The 26,638-nt window shown below is 36.3% G+C and overlaps 1 protein-coding gene across 2 annotated transcripts; it reads right to left on the bottom strand.

Annotated features, from left to right (window-relative positions):
- Nucleotides 1-108: 108 nt before the first annotated feature.
- LOC100254089 (uncharacterized) lies at nt 109-23,911 on the bottom strand. 2 transcript variants are annotated; one of them, XM_059734371.1, is made up of 8 exons: nt 23,511-23,911; nt 7,852-9,969; nt 7,691-7,742; nt 6,416-6,564; nt 3,153-3,239; nt 1,749-1,877; nt 812-895; nt 109-613 (listed from the first exon to the last, which is right to left on the bottom strand). In XM_059734371.1, exons 1-8 carry the CDS (start codon nt 23,577-23,579, stop codon nt 551-553), a joined length of 2,751 nt encoding a protein of 916 aa, XP_059590354.1. In that variant the 5' UTR covers nt 23,580-23,911; the 3' UTR covers nt 109-550. The 2 variants fall into 2 exon arrangements, with proteins under 2 accessions (XP_059590354.1, XP_010664759.1); XM_010666457.3 differs by lacking the exon at nt 812-895 and having other exon boundaries at nt 23,511-23,909.
- Between the last annotated feature and the right edge of the window lie 2,727 nt (nt 23,912-26,638).

Genomic DNA, 26,638 nt, shown 5'->3' with positions numbered 1-26,638 from the left:
AAATTTCAAAACAAATCTATATCACAAAAACGCCAAGCTTTCAGAGTGGGAAGTGAATTTTCTGATGAAATTACACAACTGCGTCAGTGGTAAAACAAGAACTCCAAATAGAAGAAAATGACCTATCATATAAAAACAAGTCATTTACAAAGCATTCTGTGGCTGGGAAATCGAAATCATTCACATCTGACATCTTGTATCAGCATTGTCCAGCAAAATTCCGCAGGTGGGGTGGTTACCGAGCTCCTTCATGGGTGATGCAATCGCTTAGACGCAATCCCATATACCCTATATATGTCCTGCCGAATGTTGTGAGCTTTCTAGAAGATGTTCTATCATATGGTAGCTCTACTCTAACACTGGGAAACAGGAAACAGATACTAGTCTTGCCTTCTAAAAGAAATAAATACATACAACAGATGGGCTGTAGCACACCCATGAAACCCAGAAAGTGCAGTAAAAAGGAGCACCTTCTGATAGCACTCCAACGGATTGAGCCTCATCAACCCTTCAAGCTTTATGCGCTGGGGTTTGGCTTTCCCTGCTAATGTTATCCGCATACAGCTTGACACGAGTTTTGATTAGTTTCAAATATGAAAGGCATTCCCCTTATCTGCAAATTTACCATTTTCAGTAAATAAGTCAAGATCACAGATAGTGCAAAAGCCATACTATAATGTGCAGGAAAAAACATCAAAATCAAGGAAATTTTACAAGCAAAAATACATACGCTGGGCATCAACGTATTATTATTTTAATCTGTTGCAACATACAGTTATAGTTGGGTATTGTAATTAAAAAGGAATCTCACAGAACTCATGTTCAAATATCTGCAAAATTGTATAGCCATTAGTCTTTGAAATTGTTGCCATGGGCTCCTTCTATCCAAACACTCCTACATAAATACTGATGTTCAACATTCTAGATGCAAAACAAGATGATTCTGAAGTTCGTAATTAAAATCATATTAAAATACAGAATACATGCAAACCACTATCCTACATCTAGTATTGACAGCATAAGCAGAAAGTAGGTGTAGGAATAAATGTATATTTTTAAAATATGTTACAGCACCATACAAATGTACCTCCTGTCGATGAGGCTCTAGTCCTTTCAAATGAAAAATGAGAATGAATCATATAAAGGTGGGAAAGCAACTACTTTAGAGAGCAACTACCTTAGAGAGAAAAAAAAGATCCATCATGTACTGATAGATAATTTAAGTGTACATTCGTTCATAGGGATATTGAAACTATTCTCCTCTGCAGAAGTACAAATAAGATTACCCACACACACATACAACAGACATGAAAGTAACAGAAGCAAAGTTTATTTAAATCCCGCATAAGAAATTTCACTAATTGATAACAGAAAAAAGTCATAGTTACTTGATGAAACACAAGCCTAACACCTTCGTCCAGCCTGAATTATGCTCTCATCCTTTCTATTGCGTTTTTCTCTTTATTTCTACTTCCTATATGATTAAAAGTATGGTAATAACTGACAAGAATACAACCTAACCATCACTAGGAGTATTGCTCTTGATAATGTTGACATCCTATGCATAGACTAGAATAAATAGAATATCGATGCAGGGACAGAAGAATTAGGTCCAACACCAACACAGTTGAGAAGATACGTCATAATTTGCACCTAGCAATATTTAAGAACTCTGAAGAAATTCCACAACAAAGCAAATGAAACCCAATTACTGTGCCCATAGTTGAGAAGGAAAAGCAGGAACATACCTCAATCAAACAGCCACAAGTAAGGCTTACACTCTCGCCAGGGGCTACATCCTTGCCATTCATTAAGATGGCCCGCTTGCCAAGATTTTTTAGAGAGAACGATCCACCTCTTTCCATTTTTATGATTGCCTAAATAAAATGGAAGAAAAAAAATTATACTTCAGGTTAGGGTAGAATGTGTGATCCATAATGGGCTGCTACCAAACAAAGACGACAGCAGAATGTAAACATGTCTAACAAGCTGGAAAGTGCTCCTGCTGAAGCTAAAAGAAGCAATAAACAGTATCACTCTCAAACCAGACTGCAAGCACATTAAAAAATTATAAAATTATAACTGTAAAAAAATTAAATATGGCAACAAATGTCATTCTGGAAGTAACTAAAATTTCTTAAGAATATCTGGAATAGATCCGACTTTCATCAATCAGAGAAAATAACATAATTAACTAGAAAACTCTACCAATGGCGAAGCTGAAATTAACTAGCATTCCAGAAAATATCATCCTTCTTCTCTCCCACTAAGAGCACTTACGCTCATATCAATCTACATTATCTCTACTTAATTGTGGGAGAAAACCTCCCCTTCAACTACACTAAACAAATCCTCCCTCATGCACATATCCTGCAGAAATCATATTAATTCAGGAATTTTAATATCATTCATATGTTTGAAAATGGGTCTAATCCAAAAAATAGTAAAAAAAACTATCATCAATGTTAAATAAAAAGGTCAAATTAGCAATGCAAGTATCTAAAGATGAAACAAACAACAGATTTTTGTCTTATTACACAGCAGATATTTTAGTGCAGCCTTCTCTCAGCCTTTTTAGAACTCTGACACCATTGTGGATCTAGTAGCCAAAATGGCTGTCTTTCATCAATATCAACCGTAAATCCTCATAAATGAAGATTATACAGTCAATTAAAGTTTTCTTTTTTTTGATGCTTCTGATTTCTAAGGTACCATATAAATGGTAATACCACCTGTCTAGCTCATCTAATACTTGAGAAGCCACTAGCAAATACATGAAGTTACAGCGAGTTTTGAGGGGAAATTTTGTTCATAGAGTTACAGGCATTATAATAATACTTGTCTTGAGGCCCTTGCTCCTCTCAGTATTAAAGGGATGAACCTCTTTTTCATGGGACAAATATCACTGGAGATGTAACGCATTGTGGAATGGGGCTTTTCTTGTTGGATCCTCAGATATTTGTTCACTCATGGTTCTTTTACCACTTCTATGAATAAAGGCAAGCTATTACAGACATGGCAAATGAAAAAGAAAATTTCAAAAAGGAAAGAAAAAGATGTGGAAGAAATCTTTTCATTGATGTATTAGATGAAACATGTTAACACCATTCCTACGATGTTTACATAGATTAAGGTGGCCAAGGTAACCTTACCTGCCGACGAGATATTTTATTTGCGCACCCTTCTCTTCCCAAGTCAATGTCAACAGTAACATCTTCTGTGGCTCTACCGAGTAGAACCTACAAGGTCAAATGCAATTCATTCAGAAAGAGGCAGCTCCGAAACTCCATGCAAATCATCCAACTATTTCATATCATTGATTTTCAAAACAGCATCACCCAACAATTAGCTGACTTAACACAGAATTTGCACCATACTTTTCCATCAACTTACATCCTGATATAGAGCAGATAAAAATCTTTTCCAACTTGGGAATTAAGGTCCACAGAGGATAAGCACAAGGTAAGTGACTAGGAATTTGCACCACATTCAGGTTTTTTTTTTTCTTTTAATCTAAATAAGTTCCATATGATGTTCCAAAAGTTCCCAAGTAACTAGGGATGTAATCAAAACCCAGTCCTGGCCCAACAGCCTGAACTGGGTCTGAGGTCCCTCCCCTTCTTTTCTTATTAACTGCCAAGCCTACCAGCTCCATTTTTAGAAACTAAAAGGGTTATGCTGGAATGAGACTTATAAAAATAAGCCACCCAATCCAAGCCCCTTAAAAAACAGCCTGAGGAGCCAGACTGGGCTGGGAAACAACCCAACCCTCCCTGAGCATGAGCCTAGAGAAACTGGTTCCAGACCAGCCCTTTTACACTTATGGATATAGCCAAGCTTCTTTCAGAGTTTTATTCCAATTTCTTTTTACTGCATTTATAAAATGTTTCTATCAGGGTTCAAAATCTCAGCTGTGATCAGTACGACTCAGCTTAGGCAAAAACGGTGGAGAAAATCAAAAGCCACGAAAATGAAGAACTTAGGAAGGAAAGTTCAGAGCCTTGGCCTCAATTTGCATCTACATCCTAAAGACCTAAGCTTTTGCATCCTCCTATGGCTGATTTATCTCTAGTTTAATGTCTTTAAACCTCTGAGATGATGTGAAAAGTAGTTGGTTGAGAGGTGAAATGGGTATTGTGCAGAGAAGATGAAACAGGTATTTTCCAAAGAAATGGGTATCATGGAGAGATGGTGCGAGAAGTTGTCGACTGAGAGGTGAAATGGGTATTTTTTAAAAACAATGGATGTGTTGTAGAGAAATGGTAGGGTGAGGCTTTTGATTGAGTATTTGGGATTATATGAAATGATTATGAATATCAAGGTTTATATGAAATAAATAAGATGTAAATATCAATATAATAATTAAAAATTAATGGATAGAAGTACTATAAAATATATTTATCTTTTAAATTTTATTTATTTAAATGAAAATAAAATTAATAAAAAATCTTGTTTTTTTATAATGGTTTTATTTAGAATATATTTGATCAAAAAAATGATATTTATATTTTTAAAGGTGATTCATGGTCATTTTTTAATGATTGAAAATATTTTTTAAAATTTTTCTTTTTTTATTGGTTTTATCTAATATTCAGTATGAGGTGATAAATAAAAGACTTCTAAATTTATTTCAACCAAGGTTCAAAATATTGACCAAGTTCAGCACGACTTAGCCAAGTCGTATCCACCTCGACACTTGCCGCGACAAGTCCGATACCACATATGATCCTATGCACAAACTCGACACTAAATCAACAAGACTCGGTTGAATCGGTTGAGATTCCAAGTTAACTCGATCAAATTGATTAAATTACATAAATTTTTCCTCAAAATGAAGATCACAATAGAGTGTTAGAAAATTTTCATAAAAATCAAAGATTCCCCTTCAAACTTTCAGCCCATCAATCGCATCCACCATGATGAAGATCAAAGAAAAAGAAGAAGAAAACAAATTAAGCCCTACCTGTGACTATTTTGGAAGTCTATAAGAGGAGAAACCACCAAAGGAATGAGGGCATTCACTTAACACACCACAATCGTGTACAATGGAGTGCTGGACTCATTCTTTCACCAGTGAGGTTGGCGACCATGGCTCAAAGTGGTGGGTCTTGCAGTGGTGGTAAAAGTGAGTAAGGTGGGTCTTACAATCACTACTTGCTCTCCCCTCCCAATAAGGGTCTTGACTCTTGTCATGGAAGTGTGGGTGGCTGCTTGCTCACCTCTCCCATTGTGCGTCTTGACTCTTTCAGAGGTAGGGTGGGAGTTCAAAGCCTCAAAGATTGAGAAAGTGGGAGTTGACTTACCAATTGATCAAGTAAAATGTTTTTTTTTATATGTGGCAAGGAACTTAATGGTAATAATATAGATTACATAAAATGCATTTATATAGTGTGTTTTTATATAGAGATTATATTTTAAATTTATTACATCATATAAATTTTTTTATCATATATTATTCTAAAATTAAATTACATTATGAAATCAATAATTATTTAGAACAATTTTTTTTTAAGAGAATCATAATTATAAAAGTAATTATTTAATAACATATTTACATTAGGAAATTAATAATTATTTTTGTATGGTATAAAGATTATATTTATATTGAACATGAAATTGATTATTGAATAGCATGTCTTTAGTAAAAGTATCATTATATTTGAAATAAAATAATTTTCAATTCTTAGCATTATCATAAAAAACTTTCGGCAAATACTTTTATAACTATATTAACAATGTTAAATGTGAAACAATTTTGTTTAATTTTTTGAGCTTATTTTATTATACCTATTTTTTTTATAATTTACATAATACCTTTATCATTTTTTGAACTTTCTAACTATTTTATTTTGCGTATCGCTTGATAGCAACCTGAGACGCCGAGACCAATACGCCTCCAAACCCTCCGAGTCAATGACCAAAACCATGACTTTGAATCATGATTCTAATATGCTTCTATCACTATATAGATAATGTTTCCTATATATATATATATATATATATATATATATATATATATATATATTTTAGTCTATGTGATTGTATTTGTTTTTGTGATCATTTTAACAATTCTTTTATTTAGTCTATGTGATTGTATTTGTTTTTGTGATCATTTTAACAATTCTTTTAAAAAATTTGGAATTCTTAAATTAACATATTTTAAGTATCATTTGATACCGATCTAAGATACCGAAACCAATGTCTCTCAAGACCTCCCGAGTCAATGACCGATACAACAACTTTGAACCATGGTTTCTATAGCAACCAGATCCACCCCCTAAAACAAAACTTTAAAGAATGAGAAGTCTACAGCTTACTAGTAAATATGCCACTAACTATAGAGGAATCCAACAAAACATGACTATTGTACTTATTCCCAAATAATCTAAGTTAAGGCTTTGTTGAGTTAAAATACCTCTGGTTTCTTAATATAATGCTTTGAATGGCGTCCATATAAAACAGCAAATGCCCCATGGGTTGCAATGGTTCTTTGCATATAAGAATGGAAACCCTGCTCCAGCCTTATGATAGCCCTCTTAGTGTTCTCATACTGGTATCTTGAGACTGCAAACAGAGATCAACAGAACCAACTGAAAATTGCATAATACATACAAAAAATAATTTACATGCTACTTGTTCAAGGATTGCACAGGTAAGTTGTACGCACAACTCAACATAGCGCTTTTATTTACACCATTTGGAATGTTACAAATGAGAGAACAGAAAATTAACAAGAAAAATAAGATGTATGGATGCTCACAAAAGTAGTGACTGGATGCACCATAAATGCCTGGATTCAGGATATGAATCATGTAAATTTGATCAATATATTGAGACAAAAATTTCATGCCCACACACGAAATATCATGAACACTACAAGTGTCCCATTTCTCTGCTATTTGTAATTTTACTTTCATTTTGTGTTCTTGCCCTTTGAACTTGTTCTATAATAGAACAAGTTTTCATATTAAACATTGTCTGCGGTCGATCTTCATAAGTTAGCCATCCATAGATCAGTACCTGTAAAAGATTGTGGATTTTCATTCAATTGATTTAGGGTTGTGTTTGAATCTGAAAAAAATACCTCATTCAATGAAATTTAGTATAAGGGTATATTCATTGATGTTTTACCTAGTTTATATATTACAATTATTCCCCCCACCACCCCACCTGACAAAAAAAAGAGAGAAAAAAAGGAGGGCTTGATCTACACCCCATAGCTTCATATTTTCATTGTTGGAAAGTTAAACTTGATTTAGAAACTTTATGAATATCATAATTAGATTTAGTTTCTAAAAGTCAAGGGAGAATATTTTATGGTGAGTGATTATTTTAGTTTCTATTTTTGAGTTGTCAAGTCCTAGAAGGTTCCTATATTTTATTATTAGGATTTTCTATTTGTTAAGTGTGAACATCTGTAAACAAGAGATTATGTAATATTTGAATAAGAGTGAGTGGTGGAATACAATAGAAAGCAATTCACAAATAACTAATATATCATCTACAAGATTCATGAAACATTAAAAACCATTAACATGTCAAATACAATCATGCATAGTGTATTCTTTCATTTTATTCTGTGTATCTTTGTCACTGCTATTTCCTATCCCAAAAAAAAAGGGTCAGTGTACAAACATATACATTATGAACAATTAGTCATTACAAGAATTCTATCTAGATCAAGATTTACCTTCCCCACGGCAATACTCTTGGTCATCTGGATCCAAGTCCATATCAAGTATCTGGAAAAAAAAAAAAGCCAAGGAAGCAAGAAAAGCAGTGACAAATAAATCCAAAAGGAGGAACAGAACAATGGTCATTCAAACTAACAGGTTGATATTTAACATGTACCATTGCTTCAATATCAGAAACATACGGTATGTCATCATCACTCTCAATAGGTTGTTCTTCCTGATCAGGTGATGAGGGGTTCACTACTGGGTCCAGTGCAGCAAAATCTAATGCTTGATGGTTCTGAGCTGTAGATATAGCATCTACTTCCTGTTTAATGCCACAAGCATTTGTCTGGGGATAGCTTCTAAAGCCATCAAAACCATGAACCGGCTTCTCCATGAAAGAATCAGTTGAGTTGTAGCTCATTTGCCTAGCTGGTTTAATTTCTTTAGTCTCTTCCTTCAGCATTTTAGGAAGAGGAGTGTGTGCTTTAACATTAACTGGGTTGAGACTTGAATTGCCACAAACAAGACCTGCACTTCTAGATGCCATGTGTGTGGAGTCGCTTTCAGTCAACTCAAATTTAATGTCACAATCACCAACTGGATGGTTTAGACCTATTTTGCTCAACGCCTGTGATCCTTTCATCCGGGAAGATACATGGGATTGTCCAGGGCTTTTCAGTTCTCTCTTAAGCAGGCTTGGGCATCTTTCACTACTCTTTTGATTATCTGTGAAATCCTTAACAGCTGAAGAAGTTGGGTTATTAGCTTCATGAAAACTTAGTTGGGCTGCAGATGAAAGAGGTGATAAGGGAATCTGATTAGGCAGAAAAACATCATCATTGCATGGAATATCTGGGTCCTCAGTGTTTAATGCGCAGCAAATAACTCCATTACACATCTCAGGAAATTGAGGGTTTAAATCCACTGCAGTTGATAGCATTGGTGCCTCTGGATTGCAGTCAGCATGTCCATCACCACAATGGATGCTCCCATTGTTATCTAGTTCCCCAGCGCAGGCACCCTGAGGAATCACTAGATATGCATCTGGACCTACTGATGCTTCAGGTTCGGTTATATCAGGCACATGATCTTGATTACTGTCAGTAGGAGAACTCAACAAAAGTGAGTTCAAACCATCATAGTAAGATTTATCAATTATATCTTTTCCATCAACATCCATGAAAAGGAGTTCATCATTGGGAAAGTCCAAAAGAGAATTGGATAGTTCCGCTAAATAACCGTCTGGGCTAGAATTGTTCAATTGGTCACATGGCATTGAGTTTTTTAACTTGGTTTCTGAGGGCACAACATCATATCCGGATACACTATTGATCTTAGCATGACCATCATTAGGAAGTGCAAATGTATCTTCTGTATGGTGATCTTTTTTTCCAAGGCTTGTATCAACTGGAAGATCCGGGGCTGAAATACCCTCAACCGTGTCCCAGATTGGCATCCCAGGAAGTGGAGATGAATACCCTAAATTGTCAAATGAAGCACCACAATCTGAACCTGGCAAGTCGAAGGCCTGGTTTCCTCCAAATTCAGAGCACACATTGCCAAGATCACTATTAATTAGATCAAAAGTAGAGGGAGGTTTTGCCTCTAAATCATCAGCTTCAAACAGGTTGCAGGCAAGCAATTCTTTTGGTTCACCTAATTCATCAATCCCAGAGCAATTCCCAGTATGAGGCAAGTTTTCTCCAAGAATTTGAGGAATCTCTTTATGTATAGAGTTCTGCTCAATAGGAAGATCTTCTTTTACTGGATTCTGGACTGCTGCATGAAATCCATGGGCACTGGTTCCAGCACCACTGGCAGCAGCATTATCTGTCACCATTTGAGGAAAAGCACAATGCATGATATCCAAGCTTGGTTCCTGAGTTCTGAAATGATTTGATATTGGATCTTCGAGCATGTAATTTGGAGATACAGGCTCATCTCCATTTCCAACACAATTACTGTTACTGGGTGCAACCAGAAAACTTAGATCCATAGAGTTAAAAGGCTCGTTGCAGATCCTTTTACGCAAGGCATAGTAGCAACTACGGATAGTTTCAGCTTTTCTCTTCCCAGGAACACATTTGTTTTCTTTTGAATTTCCAAATCTATTAAATTTTGATGGAAGAGTTGAAGCAGAACGTTCAAATTCAATCATGCGAGCAGAAGCTTCTCCAGAAAGAACAGGGTCATAGAGGAGAGAATGCCACCGATCTTGCAGTTCCCGAACTGTAAATCGTCGAGAAAATTGCACTGCACCTTTAGCAAGTGATTCCAAGGATGCACCAGCCTGCAAACCCAGTGGGGAAATGCCCCCCAAAAAAACCATGGATTACAGAGCAGAACAGAAAATCCAATTGGCTTTCATTAATTGACATTTGTATGAAAGGATCCAAAGTCGCATTAACGTCCATTGGTAATTCAGGAATATATGGCATTTGAGATTTCTGAATTTTTTTGTCATAGCTTCTATGAATAATGGTGCACAAAACAATGGAAAAAGATTAAAATCGACTGCAGCTAGCCTCGAACAGTTAATTGGAAACAGAACAGTAAAAATCAGCAAGGATACTGCCACATCAAAGATATCATTTGGACTCTTATCTGATGCTTATCCTGTCAAAATAAAGTGCTTATAAAGTATATAAGAAAGATAGTAGTCAGCAATGAATCCAGAGCTACTTTACTCATCAAAAAGTCCAGTGTTCCCTATTCATAAATCAGCATTATCCTTGCAGTGTATCATCCCCACAACAGTCAACAAACAACAGGTAGTAAATGATATCCCAACAATCAAGTATTATATTCCAAAACATGAGTTTTCTAAATAGCAACACATGAGAGAACTTAACCTTTTTGGTATGATGTCTAAAATTACTTTCATTATTACAAAATCGCCCTGTTTCTTGTAAAATTTTGAAACACAAGCCAAACTCTCATAAAATATTAAAGTGACAAAAAAGGCTCTCCATCAAGCATTAGTTTGTTGAACTCAAAAGACAATTTTTCATAGGAAAATAAATATATTTAAGGCCACCTAACAAACAGGGTTGCAACCAAAGTTCAGAGAAGGTACACTGAGCATGTGAATAGAAAAAAAGGATAGTAAAAGGCAAGAAAAGAAGCTACAAGGGTTTCAAGCCCTACCCCTACCCAAGCCATCGACAGAATCAAACCAAAATACATATCAGGCCCCAAGGGGAACCTTGACCAATCAAAAGGGGTTTTGAGGAAAGCTTCCTTCAGCAACTGATTCAAGTGGACATTCTCCTTAAAGACTTTCATTACAGTCCCTCCAAATGCACCAAAACAAGCAAAGAGGGGACATCCTCCACACTGTTCTCAGCCTCTTTTCCAAACCTCTACCATGCCAATCCAGCGGTAACTCAAAAGAGAATTAGAAATGCCTCACCTTAGAGTGTCTAACATCATTTCATTTTCTTCAATAGTGGTAAAATGGAAGAGAAAAGTAACGAGAAAAACACAAAATATTGGTATGACCTAATCAATGCAAAGAAAATCAAAATATTATAGAATGAAATGATGATGCAAAAAGAAAGTCGAACTAAGTAATTGAAACAAAATATCAATAACTAAGAAAGCATTACAAACGTTGAACAGGAAAAAGTATGTTGAAATGGCCGTGTTTTCCGTGAAACCTTTGCAACCTTGAAAAGCACCAGCACAATCCATCTTCCCTCATAAAAGTTCTCTCTTAATGAATAACCATTACTATTTGAACCAGGTTTCTCATGGAAGATTTTGACCAATGTGGCTGCAACAATCTCCCCAATTTCAAACTATTGGCTTTCTTGACAAGACAACAGATTTTAACTTCTATATTCAATTTGTTCAAGGCCTCCATTTGTTTTTTATGAATCCGTTCGGCTAGGAAAGAAAGTGACAGAGAGAGAGAGAGAGAGAGAATGAACCTTAAGCAATTTTCCTTTTTTCATGTTCTCCTCCATTTATGCCACACTACCATAATTTAATGGAATATGTCCAAAATTATTTAAATCTTAAATGACAAATCGCTATTGCAGTCTTACCCATTTACGTAAGTACAAGAGTACCGTCAATATCTAATCAAGGAGGCAGCAATGAAAGTGATCATATATACATAAGTTGTGATCGATAAGGTTCAGATCATCAAAACACCAAACCATCCAATGTAAATGCAGTTTTTAGTGCTAGTTGTTACAGAAGCGACCACAAAGGCTTTCACTTTCAAGTCTCTTTAAAATTATAGTCATGGCAAAATCTTGGTTTATATTTAATCATCGGGACTCCCAAGTACACGAATTACCTAAAGATAGCAATTGATCATTCAAGGCTTGTTATTCAATAGTACAACATGACTTATACCAGCCAAGGTAGCCCAATTGGTCAGGGCAAACACTCGGAAGTGTGATCCCAGTAAGTGGCACATGGTCCTAAGTTTGAAACCTGTCATTGATGATACCTTGAATTTACCTAGTACTGGTTATTGTGAGGCGGTCAGCACCTGAGGTTGGGTCCCCATGGAGAGTCTTAAGGGCTTGGCCATGGAAGGTTCCTCAATTATAAAAAATAAAAAAATAGTACAACATGACTTATATGTCAATATCAACATCCACGGATATATCTATAATTTATTTATATCTATCATAAATTTTTTATGAATGAATAAAGTGAGTTACAAAAAGATAATAAAAATTTATATACGCATGATTTCAATATAATAATGGGATGCCTGGTCCTCTAAATCCGGAACTAGTTTTTTTGTATAGGTAAAAACACAATATTATATATAAAGAGAAAAAGGCACCCAAAGGCTAGCCCAAAGCATCAGAGAGTATATAATAGGGACCTAAAGGCAAAAACAAAAAAGAAGGGGGGCTACAGAAAACTTCACCCGCCCTTACCCGGAACTAGTAGGATAGAGTAAATAATTTCTTTGTTAAAAAAAATAGTTAAAGAATCCCTTCCTAAGTTGTGCTTACCTTTTTTTATTTTTTGTTTGATCAGATGCTTACCTTTTTTATTGCACATAGCTTTCCCTATGCATACATCTAAAACCTAGCTCCTTCTCTAGACATGAATCTAAGAAAGTCAATTACTAAGTTGATTCAACCATTACAAATTAACACTTCCTAGAAGAGCATTTCAAAGTAGAGATGAACAAACTTTTTTTTCTTTTTTGGCATTTTACATTTACATGGTTTCATAACCAATTATTCATCATTAGCTAGATCTATGATACAAATAATATCAAAATACTAAAACACTTCCTTTCTAACCTTTGTGAAGTAGAAGAAACTCTAGGTGAATCAAAGAAGGAGTTCAAAAAAGCACATATAGTACTTTCGTATTTATTACCGAAGTTCTAGCACAAGAAAGTCCAAGCATATATTTTATTCGATACAAACACTTCTTCTTTTCAGGGTTCAGTGTAATAATGAGAAATATTCCTACACATGCAGAAATTAGTTACCATCATAATTTGATGAATTGCCAAGTTACAAATGGGATGCCCTAAGACATTACAAAATCTCACTTTAGCCAAAGATCCAATCACATGAATAATTGAAACTATAGTATCGAACTTTTAAATAGCATCATCCATTATAAATGCATTTTCTAGCATTTGACTCCGTACCACTAAAGGATTTAATCACAGTCTTGAAAGATAGCCCTATCACATCACAAATGCCTATAAATACAAAACATCATATTTATACAGTAGAAAGTACCATCAATCAAATTTATAATAGAAAATACTATTTTATATTTATTCCCAAAAATTTAGAAAACATATGAGCCTTAGAATTTGAGTAACACTTGACATGATAAGGTGTTTTTTCTTTTAATGAAGGATGCTACATAAGTACATATTGTTTGGATAGATTGCACCGGTGCACTAATAATTTAAAAGTAAAAGGCCACAATGCTTCTATTATATGGACATACAATTCATAAAATTACAACAAGGACTACATTTTGACTTACCTTCCATGCTCGTTGGAGAAATAAAAAATGAAGGTCTAGAAAGCTCTATTTCTTTAATAGGCTAAAAGCATGTAATTTATGATACTGGAGAAATACAAAATAACCAAGAGATGGTGTACCAAAAGGGGAAAGATGAAATAATAATGATAAAATTTGACAAGAACAAAGCTATATAAAATAAATATTATTGTCTCACCATATGAAAAAACTTGCAATAGCCTCATTAGAAATTGAAACGAGTGATATGTCTTTTACTTTTTTTTTTTTTTGATAAGTAAAGAGAAGTATATTAAAATGAAAGAGGAGACACCAAACTAGTGCCCTCTAGGTATACAGGGAGTATACAAAAGCAGCCCCTCGACTCTAAACCAAGGTAGCGGGCCGAAACCCCTACCTATAACTAAAGCCTAGCCACTCAAAAAAGCTAACAAGAGACTGCGGGCTCAAAACTATAAACACCCTAACCCATGACCACAGATTACATACAAAAGAATGTTTCAACCTTTGGATTGACAACACCTCATTCCCAAAAGCCAACAAATTTCTTTTCTTCCAAACTGACCAAAATATACATAAGGGGGCCATTTGCCACGCCTTTTTACGGATTTTCCCCACAAACGCTCCATGCCACCCAAGGAGAGTTTCCTTAACTGTACCAAAGAGAACCCACTCCACACCAAAGAGAGAAAAAAGAAGATTCCACAATGCCCTCGTCATAACACAATGGAGTAAAAGATGATCCACCGTTTCTGCTTCAGCAAGACAAAGAAAACACCTATTTGCCAAAGAATAACCCCTCCTCTGGAGTTGGTCCAAAGTTAAGATTTTGCCCCAGGAAGCTTCCCAAGCGAAAAAAACTACCTTTGGAGGCACACACACTCTCCAAATACCAACATAAGGGAACAGAGCAGAACCACCAGGCTCCAGAGTAGAGTAGAGCGACTTGACTAAGAAAACACCACTTCTAGATGTTGTCCAAACCATCTTATCCTCGTTCTCCCTTTGCACCCTAAAAGCTTGGATTTTTAGCATAAACTGTTCCATCATCTCAATTTCCCAGTCATTAAGCGCCCTTGAGAAAAGAGGGGTCCAACCATCCCCTACACCATCTGGGTTCCACACTTCCGAAACTCAGGCGTCTTTAACCCGGGAAATGGCAAAAAGAGAAGGGAAGGACTCGTAGAGAGGCTCATCTCCCCACCACTTATCCTTCCAGAATCTCACTCTCCGACCATTGCCCACACGGAAGGCTAAACTGCTATACATACCCAACCACTCCTTTCTAATAGCTTTCCAAAGCCCTACACCATGCCTCCCTCTTTCGGCCCGAGTACACCAACCCCCCTCTTCTACACCATATTTGTGACTGATCACTTGCTTCCACAAAGCCTCACTTTCACTGGCAAAACGCCAATTCCACTTACCCAAGAGAGCTTTATTCATCAATGCTAAGTTTCTTACCCCCAAACCACCTTTCTTTCTTTCCAGACAAACCAGATTCCACCTAACAAGATGAGGCCTCTAATCAAGCGCACCTCCCCCCCACAAGAAGTCCCTCTGAATCTTCTCCAACCGCATCCTTACTTTTCTGGGCAAAAGAAAAAGAGACATGAAGTAAACCGGCAAACTAGAAAGAGTGCTCCGAATTAGGGTGAGTCTTCCCCCTTTTGAAATATACTGTCTCTTCCACATAGCTAACCTTTTCCTAAACCTCTCTTCAACACTATCCCATACCACCTCTGATTTGAAAGGTGCCCCCAAAGGCAATCCCAAATAACTGGAAGGCAAACCACCCACCTTACAACCCAACTCTAGAGCCAAATCCTCTATATCATTCACCCTCCCCACCGGAATAAGCTCACTCTTCTCCAAGTTAACTTTCAACCCTGAGCAAGCCTCAAACCACATGAGAAGCCAGCTTAGATACGTCAATTAATCTTGAGACTCCTCACAAAACACCAAGGTGTCGTCCGCAAAAAGCAAATGAGATATTAGAATCCCTTCTCCACCCCTACCAGCCCTCCATCCAGATAAAAAGCCCCCACTGATGGCCCTTCTCATTAAGCAACTAAACACCTCCATAACTATCACGAACAGGTAAGGGGATAGAGGGTCACCTTATCACAAACCCCTTGAGCTTTAGAAGAATCCGGAAGGAGAGCCATTTATAAGAACAGAGTATCTTATAGTTGAAATACACCACTCTATCCACTTAATCCATCTCTCCCCAAATCCCATTTGCTTTAGCACATCCAACAAGAACTTCCAACCAACATGATCATAGGCCTTCTCTATATCCAATTTGCACATCACACCCCCTTGATTGCTTTTCAATCTGGAATCCACAACCTCATTAGCTATCAAAACTGCATCAAGAATTTGTCTACCCTCCACAAAGGCATTTTGGGGTTCTGAAATCACTTTTCCCATTACCTTCTTGATTTTATTTGCCAACACCTTGGCTAACAACTTGTAAAGGCTTCCCACAAGGCTAATCGGTCTAAAATCTTTCAAATCTTCTGCACCTCCCTTCTTAAGGACTAAAACCAAGAAGGTTGCATTTAGGGATTTTACAAATCTGCCCCTTTCATGGAATTCTCTAAAAAAAGCCCATAATTTCAAACTTCACCACATCCCACCCAAAAAGCCAGAACGCCATTGTAAAGCCATCTAGCCTCGGGGCTTTGTCTTTGCCTAGGTCCGTAAGAGCTGCTAACACCTCTTCCTCCAAGAAAGGGTTCTCCAATCCCTCAGCCTCACTGTTATCTAACCTCATAAAAAAGATCCGGTCGACACTAGGGCGCCACCCCTCTTCCTCCTGGCACAACTCTTGAAACGCCCTCACCACACTGTTTCTTAAGTTATTTTCCTCTGAATGCCAACAGCCATTAACTTTCAACTTAGACAGCCAGTTTCTTCTACTATGAGCATTCGACATCCTATGAAAGAATCTGGTATTATGGCCCCCCTCCTTCAACCACAACTCCCTAGACTTCTGCCTCTAGAAAATCTCTTCCTTTATCACCCAAGACTTGTAGGACTCCCTTGCTCCATTTCTTACTTCACAATCTTCCTTATTTAAAGTTGCATATTTCTCATTTTCATCCCAATACTCAACCTGCTTAAGAGCTTCACCCTTTTTAGCCTCAACTAACCCAAACTCTTCTTTATTCCAAATCTTCAGAATATTTTTAAGGGCCCTCAATTTAGCATCTAAAATGTAGCTGGATGACCCAGTAAAATTTAAACTTCCCCACCACGTCTTCATCTTGTCTTTAAAACCCTTCTCCTCCAACCACATGTTCTCAAGTCTGAAAGGGGAAGGTCCCCTCTTCAGCCCTCCTCTTTCTAGGAGGATCGGGAAGTGATCCGAGACTGGTCTGGGGAGAATACCCTGCATAGCACCATTGAACAAATTATCCCAGTTATCCATCACTAAGAACCTATCCAGCCTAGACTGGACCTAGTTATTCAAACCTCCTCTCCAAGTAAACGGACCCCCCCTCAAAGGATAGTCCCTGAGCTCCAGATCCTCTAACACTTCCGAGAATCTCCTCATAGTAGCTGTAAGACCACCTCCCCTGCTACGCTCCTCTGGAAACCTTACCAAATTGAAATCCCCTCCCACACACCAAGGGTCACTCCATAACCCTTTAACTGACCCAAGTTCCTCCCAACTGACCCAAGTTCCTCCCAAAACTCCTCTCTATCACCACTGCAAACCGGCCCATACACACCAGTGAACACCCACACAACACCATCCACACAATTTTTGAACCGGCACGAAATTGAGAACACTCCTTCTTCCCATCCCACCAGCTCCACCAGCCTATTGTCCCAAAACACCAAAATACCCCCAACTGCACCCCTAGAGTTGACTGCTCTCCACTCTATATTTCTTCCCACCCCCAAACTTCGAACAAGCCCCATAGTCATTTCTTTAATTTTAGTTTCCTGTACACAAACCACATCCACTCTCTGGGATTTAATAACTGACTTGATAATCCTCCTTTTATCCCTATCATTAGCCCCTCTACCATTCCACGACAGAATTCTTATCTTCATTCACACCCTGATCCTAAAACCCCTCCAAAAATACCCGTGCTAGATCCCATTTTTGCCTTTTTGTAGCTAACAGTCCACTCCAACTTCTTGAGTTTCCTACTAGATTTTGAAGATTTTAAACTCGTCTTCCTAGTCACCCCTTCTTTGCCCTTTTGCTCAATTCTCCCCTTCATTCTCCTTAAGAGATATAAGATCTCCTCTTCGAAGCCTTCTGTCGGCATCCCCAAATAGCGACTGAACCTCGCAAGGCTGCTAGAACTCCACCCTTCCCCACTTTCCCCTTCTTCTATGTGACAGGCACCCTCTTCCTCACAAAGACTCATAAAAACCTCCCCAACTAGTACAAGAGCTAACTCCTTCCCTCTTTAAGCGTCACCCGAGTCCCAAAAATGTCCACTCCAGTCTCCGCAGGCCGACGCGGCTCTGTTTCTCCCCATTCTAGTCTCATAACTACCCAACTCCCCTTTCGCTCCAAAAGCCGACCCCTCCGAAGCCCCTACAGCCTTGGCGTTGCCCCAAAAAGAAGAAGTAAAAGAGTAGGAGTATCCCCGATGCCCCCACTCAGAAGGAGGAAAAGGACTAGCGTAATACCTGGAAGCCTCCTCCATGAGAGCCTCATTGGTGACCCTCCATCAACGCGGCGTCAACTCGATGACAGCTTTAACTTGGACGGCCATGAGCTCCGATTCCATCCCCCCTTCAACCTCCACGGGAACTGACGAAGCCCTAGCCGAGGAGGACCACTCCACAAAACCCATACCAGAAGTGGGCTTAGAAGCCCCCCCCCCCCCCCCCCCAAGCCAGCCTTTTTAGAACTAACGGGTAGTGGGCCTTTGGCCCAAAACATTTCCTCACTTAAGCCCAAGTCTTCATTTCCTTTTAAAACCTGCCTTTTTCTTTTCTGGGCCCAGACCCACTATTAGAAGGGCCCAAATCACCTGCAAAAGGCCTCCTTCCCTCTGCACCTGCCGCCTCACCTTGCCCTCTGCCACACTCAAACTGCTCTCCTATCCCCCGAGCCTGCAACACACTTTTACCATTTTGAAACACTCTCACGCTGCCACTGGCGCGTGAATCCCCCCCTCCCTCATCCCTGACCTCCCGCCTCTCCTCATTAAACCAGGCTGATCTTGCTACCACCTCCGAAAACCATGGAGGATTTTCCCACCAAAGACTCACCGTCCAACAACAATTCCCGGCTACCACCTGCAACGTACCCTGTCTAAACTTCCCAGGGGCTCTCACCAAAATACGAGCCCACTGCAGCTCGGAGAAAAAGGTTGTATCCTCATCCACAGCTATGAATCCCCCGCACCTCTCTCCTATACTCTTGAACACTTCTCTACTCCAAAGGTGAAGTGGTAGACCGACTACTTTCACCCACACTTCCTTTGGGTGGCTTCCATTTCTGCAACAACCCACTTCAGGTCCCCATTTCTGCAAGAAAAACTCTCTCATCTGAAGACTTCTACTACCCCTTAATAGCACTCAGTCCGCTTCCACTTTATCTTCAAATTCGAACAACACTAGGGCTCCACCCAAACGGGAGATTTTTAAACCTCCCTTGACAGACCACCTTTCATACGCCCACTCCTTCAATAAGGACAAAGCCGGAACGGCCTCAACACTATCACCAAAATGTCCTACCAAGCAACGACTAAGCTGCTCTTCCCTACTGATCAAGTCCCGCTCACCAACATGCACCCATAAAGCTTCCCCTAATTCCCCTGTCTCCATTCTCACGGCATCTAAAAAAACTCTTTTCCCTTTCTCCTTTCCTTTACCTCTATAATCCTCTTTTACAGAGGTGGAAGTGCCCAGATCAACATTCCTCATGGCTTGATTAGTAATTCCAAGGGCTCTTAGCTTTTGAGCCAGCATAAACCACCCTCCTACTAAGCCCTTACCTTCTGAGAAAACTAGACAAAACCTCTTCGCCTCCAAGTCCCTCACCGAACATAGCAGATACCTACCTGCAACATTTGAACGACACTCCAACCTATATTTCCTTTCTCCTTCTTCCCAAACTCTAAGGCGCCTCGAGCTTGATTCTTCTCTGCACCAGTCTTCCACTCCTTCCAACAAAGAATTGAAGCTCTTTTCACCAAATTTTATCCAAGAAGAGAATCCTTTGCTTCTTTCCAGAATAACCCCCCTCAGTTTGCCTCGAATCTCTTCAATGGAGATCTCAAATGTCTTTGATTCCACCGCAAACCAGCTCTTACCCCCCTTCGGAGCTCCTCTCCCCTCCGAGAAAGCAGCCATTCCTTTTCCTAACTCTTTAATCTCAAACTCCTTGGTCAAGCATCAAAAAAAGAGAAATTGAAAAGAGCTATATGAAATCAATATTATTGTCTCATCATGTGAGAAAACTTGCAATAGCCTCATTAAAAATTGAAAAGTAATGAACTCTTCAAGGAATTTGTTTGTGACCTTGAACCAGAGTGGGGTGAAGAACAAGTAGCAAATTCATATCATTAATAGAAAAAACTTTCATAGTCTCATAATAAGTTGAAAAGCTGGGTTGATAATGAAATCTTCAAGAATTGATTTGCATCCTTGTTTCAAAGCTGGGGCTATGGCATTATGCATTGCTAGAAGTTGAGGTGGCAACTCTCTAGGGAGTTTTGTTTGAGTTACGCATTGTCAAAGTTGGGTGGCAATTTTATGATTAAGAGTCTCTTTTCAATTATACATAGCTAAAGTTGGGGTGGCAATTTCCCACCAAGCCTTTCACCACATCCCAAACCTAATTCATAACTCAACCCAACCCATTCTAGTTTGATAGGTTTGAGAATCAGATCTGACTGGTTATGAACTACCACTAGTATATATGGAAAAACAAATTCAAAGGGCCTCCATTTTATAATGGCCAATAGAGGATGGAAAATAGAAACTTTTCTGATGGTTTCCTCCTTTAGAAATTTACTTATCAAAAAAAAAAGGATGGAAAATAGAAACTTAATTACATTCTAATGAGAACTACAAATCATAAGTAATACTCGATGTTTAGTTTAATTTTATATTTGCAATCCAGATTCAATTTGTTTATAGAGTTTTTTTATAATAATAATTCATGACCTCTTAGACGCTTCTAATATATTTTCTTATTTGTCGATCCAAAAAAAATCATGATGTAATACTAAATACATATTTAATTACCCATAAAAATAGTATAAAATGAAAAACATAGAATCACTTCCTCCCCCAAACTTAAATGTAATTTTCTAGTTTTATAGCTAATAGTTAAACAATGTCAATTCACAAGCTTTCACAAACCCACAATTTTTTTATTTTCTTATTTTGAGTGCCACATGATAGAAGAACCCAATCCAACCCAACCCTAAACTCCACCTAAACCTTACAATAGGCAGGCATTACCACAACCTATGTCACTAGTGTTTATAAGGAGTTAGTCCATCCAAAAAAGTTGTTTATAAGTAGTTATAAACTCTAAAACTCTTCAAATTGAGGTCTCACAATGCCCATACGAGTAAACCAATAGGCCATTTGTAATCACGAGCTCTTTTGGTCCCCAATCATTTTAATTTCTTTTTTTCTTTTGGTCCTCATTCATTTCCAACAAATCAGAGAAGAAACAAACAAACAAATGGCAACCAAGGGAGGATTGTCAATTTTTTATTGGTTTGCACATCATTAGGCATATAAGGCTTTCTTTAATGCTCACCCAAAGGAGAGATCATTAAGTTTCATTCCTTCACATTAAGATTTCCATCCCATGCTTAGAAACCATCTAATATCTCATTCTTGAACATCACACATAAATCAAAAACAGGATTTTCATCTATAAGTTTGAAATTTGACATTTTCTATTTTGTTCTTAGGTTTTGCTTTTCAATCTTCTACTAGCTAGCTAGCAATATTTACAAGATCACTACTAGCATTTTACTTTTTATTTTCTTACAGCTAGCACTACAGTATCTCAATCATACCATTTGTAGTTCATAAAACACTTTTGAGGCAACATTTCTTTGTACGAATTTTAAGGCCACAGTTGATCATTAAAAATTGTTTCACAATGTCCTCATTCTCCAAACAGGCTCTTTTGGGCCTTCTCAGGAAAGGTATATCTCACAAATCATAATTGGCCGGATGCACCAGGTTCATTTCATTGGTGTTATATTAATTTTTCAATCCTTATAGCTTAGTGATTAACAATCTCAACGAGGAGCAGCCTTGATCATCAGCACTAATGCATTACTTAACAAACAAAGCCATAAAGGATTTAACAAACTGGAGTTCAAGAATGGACTATGACGTATCACCATATAACCTGCAGTATTTCTTCCATAACTTTTTTTTCTCCATTTTTTGTGATCTACAACTTAGTAAATGAAAAAACTGCATGCTTCCAAGCATAAAGCTTCAACCATGAATTATTCAAGGACCCAATTGTTCTCATAAGACTTTTGCCACTGAACACACCATTCTTTATGAATCATTTCATATTGTTACAAGTTCTAACTTTTAAAAGAAAATGAAGGAACAACCTGTGATGTGTAAGAGGACACTTCTGCCCATTGACAAGTGGCATGTCAAACACTTGTCAGAATGACACTTGTGCTTACACATGCCGATAACTGGTTCGGAGACTTATAAATTGTCCACATTTAATTACCTCCAAAGCATTATTACGCCTTTATGCTACTGAACCTGTTAGGAAGTCATTCCCTTCTCTTCTATTTTATACTTTCTCAATACTTCACTCTTGGAATTCTTAATTAACAAGTGAAAGCATAAACAACCATGTCTAGTATAAAAATTTTGGGATGTTATGGGTCCAGCATCCCATGCCCCATACCATATGCCGATGTCAAAATGTAAATCATGTGTTCATGTAGAATCATAATGGAACTTACAATTTATGGTTAGGTTTTAACCCAAAGCTTTGCATATTATTTCAAATTTAAAAAACAAAAAACCTGTCTCCATGCATACCAGAAACATGAATTTATTAACACATCTTCGGTTCATACTCCAAAACATAATTTTACTTTACATAAGACATTCTAACCAACTAGAAACCTGACTTTCTTTTTTTTTTTGGTTAAAAATGGTATTGAGTCCATTCTGCTCCTGCCCTACTCCATGACCCAGCCCTTTGACACATGGAGAGGACATGTCAACATAACTTTACATCTATGGTTTCTGGAGGCAGGACATCATGCAATTAGTTTCAGGATTTTCTATGTATTCCCTAAGTATGACACTCCCTTTATACTCCAACAGCTCATGTTTAGCTAAATAATGGCTTTAGGAAAACTGACCTACTGACCCAAGCTCTCAAACATAACTAACCTCGTTCTGGCTGGAGATGGGAAGCCCACACCCCAAAACCTCCATAAACTAATCATACTAATAGCCTTATACCCAATTTTGAAAAGCCCTATCTTTGTCATAGCTTATTCTTTAACCAAAAAAACCAAGGATTCCAACCCCCCACAACATGAAGTATGGAAAGTGCTAAACAATCAGCACAGTTAACCCAACCCAGAAGAACACACTCTGCAAAGCCAAACAAAGGAATCAATTTCTCTGCTTCTTCGAATAATAGAAACAACCCATTTTCAGTTGCAAGCCCAAGGTTTTATTTCAAACTTAAAAATACAAAAATTAGAAAAAAAAAATGGAAAAGAAGCACAATAGGGTGAAAAAAGGGAACCCGGGTTGTGAAATCGGGTCAAGAAAGAGACGGAATCTTTGAAAACTATTGAAGAAAAGGACATGGGTGATGTGTAAAAAAAAAAAACCGCTTACCTCAACTGCGTTCTTTAACAAAAGATCATCTTCAGGTTTCCATGGCGTGATAGGAGCAAGAGCACCCATATTTTCTGAACCACTGTTTCTCTCTCTCCCTCTAGAACGGTGTCTCTCTCAGAGAACGAGACATGGAAGTAACCTGGAAAAAGCGTGGGCTTCTACACTTTACAGAAAACCTAATGAATTGGGAGGACAAGCTGTAAACTTTTGAAACGTGGGCAACAAGTCGGCCCTCTTTGTTTAGGGTGACGGCCGATTTCATGGAAGTTTCATGAAATCAAGGTCTGCCTATGGCGCGTGCTTCCCAATCCGCTGTTGGGTCTTTCGCCTGATTGAAACGGGACTTGCAGGTTTGTCAGCCTAGGCTCTTCCTTCTTTACTTGAGTTGACCATTGACCCATGAGTCTACTGCCTTCCATATAAATAAATCATGTTTTTAAAATAATTAATTATAAAGCTCCATGGATTACCGTCACCACCTCCTTCACCGCTGGATTTTGCACTTCATTTAGACTTTTTAACCGACAAAAAAAAATTAGGAAAGAAAATAAGTTTTTAAAAAATATAGAAAAGATAGGAAAGAGAGTGATCAAACCGATGAGGAGATCCCGATTCTTCCCGTGAAATAAAGACTGTAATTTCTAAATTTATACAAAAAGAGTCCTCAAAAAATAAAAATAAAGAAAGTATTTTGTTAAAAGGACATATGATAATATAGAATTTTAATGAGAGATATTTTCGTTGAGTTTAAAAAATATTTTTAAAAATTATTATCAAATTGGTTTTTTTAGCATAAAAATATTATTAACTTGTATTTTATATTTTAAAAGTAAATTTTATATGAGTATTGTGTTTTTTTTAAGTAATTAAAAGATGCTTTTTTAAAAAAAAAAATAAGTTTCTTATTAAAATTGTTTTTGTGTTCCTAATTGTCAAATATATCTATTGGTTTCTTATTATAAAAATATATAAAATTACTTTTAAAAATTATCATTAAATGTCTTTTTTAACTATTTTCAAATATAGAATAAATTAATGTTTGAAAATCTAAAATATTTTTAATTTATTTTAAATATATTCCATTTTTTAACTTAAAAGAATAGCTCATTTTTTATATAAATACATTTCAATGTTTTCATTGTTTGTGTATTTTTTAAAAAAATTGTTATTTTTAAAAGAAAAATGGCAGAATTTTATTTTATTTTTTTAAATATGGGAGATTAGATTTGTAATTTCATATTTCTTTTGTGTATTTTAATTGGTTATCCCTTGTTTTTAACCATTTTTATATAATTATATTTTTAACTAACCCTAAAAAAAATAATTAAAAAATGTTATATGAAAATAACATTTTTTTTTTGTTTTTAAAAACATAAAATAATTTGTGACTATCAAAGATATTTAAAAAAAAATGTTTTAAATGATACCAAACTATTATTAAAAACAATTGTTAGATAGACTCTCATAGAGCACCGAATTTAGAAAAAAAAATATTCAAAATATGAATTTTGGGTCAAATTGACATTTTATGGGAAAAAAATATATCAAATCATATTTTGAAAATATAACTAAACTTATTTTTAAAATACAGTTTCAAATAAATCAAAAGAAAAATAATGAAAAAGATAAAGACCATCGTGAATAAAAATTTACCCCAAAAAAATTCAAAATAGACGAATCTTGAGGAAAAGATAAAAGAAAATAGACTTGATGCTTGCGATGGTAAGATAGAATTTGTAAAATTGATACCATTTAAGAAAAACCAAAGAGAGTGAAAGTAAAGAGGCATGCGTCAATAGATCTTTTTTCTCCTTTTAAAGAGAGACACAAAATAATTAATTTCATTACAACTAGCAGAGAAAACTCCACATGAGACCAAGTGGTTTTCTTCTATGGGCATACGATAATAACATTATGGAAGAGACTTAAGGTTTGAGTTGGTAAAATCTACTTGATCAGAATCTTGACTTTAAAAATTTTGTTGCTTTGCATGTTGGGAATGAAGTGGTTGCCTTGTGAGTATGCATTATCCAATGCCTTTCGGATGAAAAGTTATGGAATCAGGCCGACATCATTTCATGCGGATCATGTGGTAGACCATCTTAAAATATAGGATTTTTATTTTTATTAATTTTCATAAAAACACTCAACCATCTTAAACTATCATTGAATGAGATACTAGTAGTAAAGTTTAAATTTAATTTTAGTAGTAAAATTTACATGTTATTTTAGATGGGATAATATAATAATATTGTAAATGTCATAAAATTTAAAATTGCACCAAATAAAAATGATAACAAATTGAAGAAACATTCAAGAGTATCTTTAAATTAAAAGTTAAATTTTACTTACTTTTCTTAAGGTTTAAGGTAAACATGCATGTTCATCATAAATTAGAAATTTATTATATTTTTATATTTTTATGGGATATTCATATTAGGGTTACAACTTGGATGAGTCATTTGAGTTAATAGTTAATTTAAGTCCAACCTAACCCGACCTATAATAAGAGATATTCAACATAAATGCAATTCAACTTTATTTCTCTAATTTCAGGTTGAATTTAAATTGATTGAGTTAAATTTGGGTTAACTGGTTTGATTGTATAATTCAAAGAATCAAAATATATCCATAATATTTTTTAAAAAAAATTTCTATATATTTAATTGAAAATTTAAATAATAAATAAGAAATAAATTCAAGAAAATAACAATTAAGTAAAAACAAATTTATATATTTAAAAAAAGTATACCATATAATGTAAGTTAATATTTTTTTTCTTAAAAAAAAGTTATTATACAAGATAATATAAATTATAAATATTATAACATCATTAAACTATGTTCAGGTTAAATAAAATTGAGTGTAGATCATAAAAAAAATAAAAAATAAACATAATCAGAACCTAATATGAATATTAGAAACGATAGTCCAAACTCACCCAAATGTGGAATTGGATCATGCCCAAACTACACCCTTAATTAACACCAATGCATCAAATGAAAGGCAAAATCAAAACACATGTTAAGCTCGAGAAGGCGTTTTTGTTATTCAATAAATAATAAAATAGTTAAAAAAACATCTAATGAAATGAAATGAAATTCATTTGTTTATGCAACCAAACA

The sequence above is a fragment of the Vitis vinifera genome, chromosome 18 (assembly GCF_030704535.1).
Source record: "Vitis vinifera cultivar Pinot Noir 40024 chromosome 18, ASM3070453v1".
NCBI lineage: Eukaryota > Viridiplantae > Streptophyta > Magnoliopsida > Vitales > Vitaceae > Vitis > Vitis vinifera.
The sequence above is the reverse complement of the archived record's forward strand: the minus strand, read 5'-3'. Positions and strand labels throughout refer to the sequence as shown.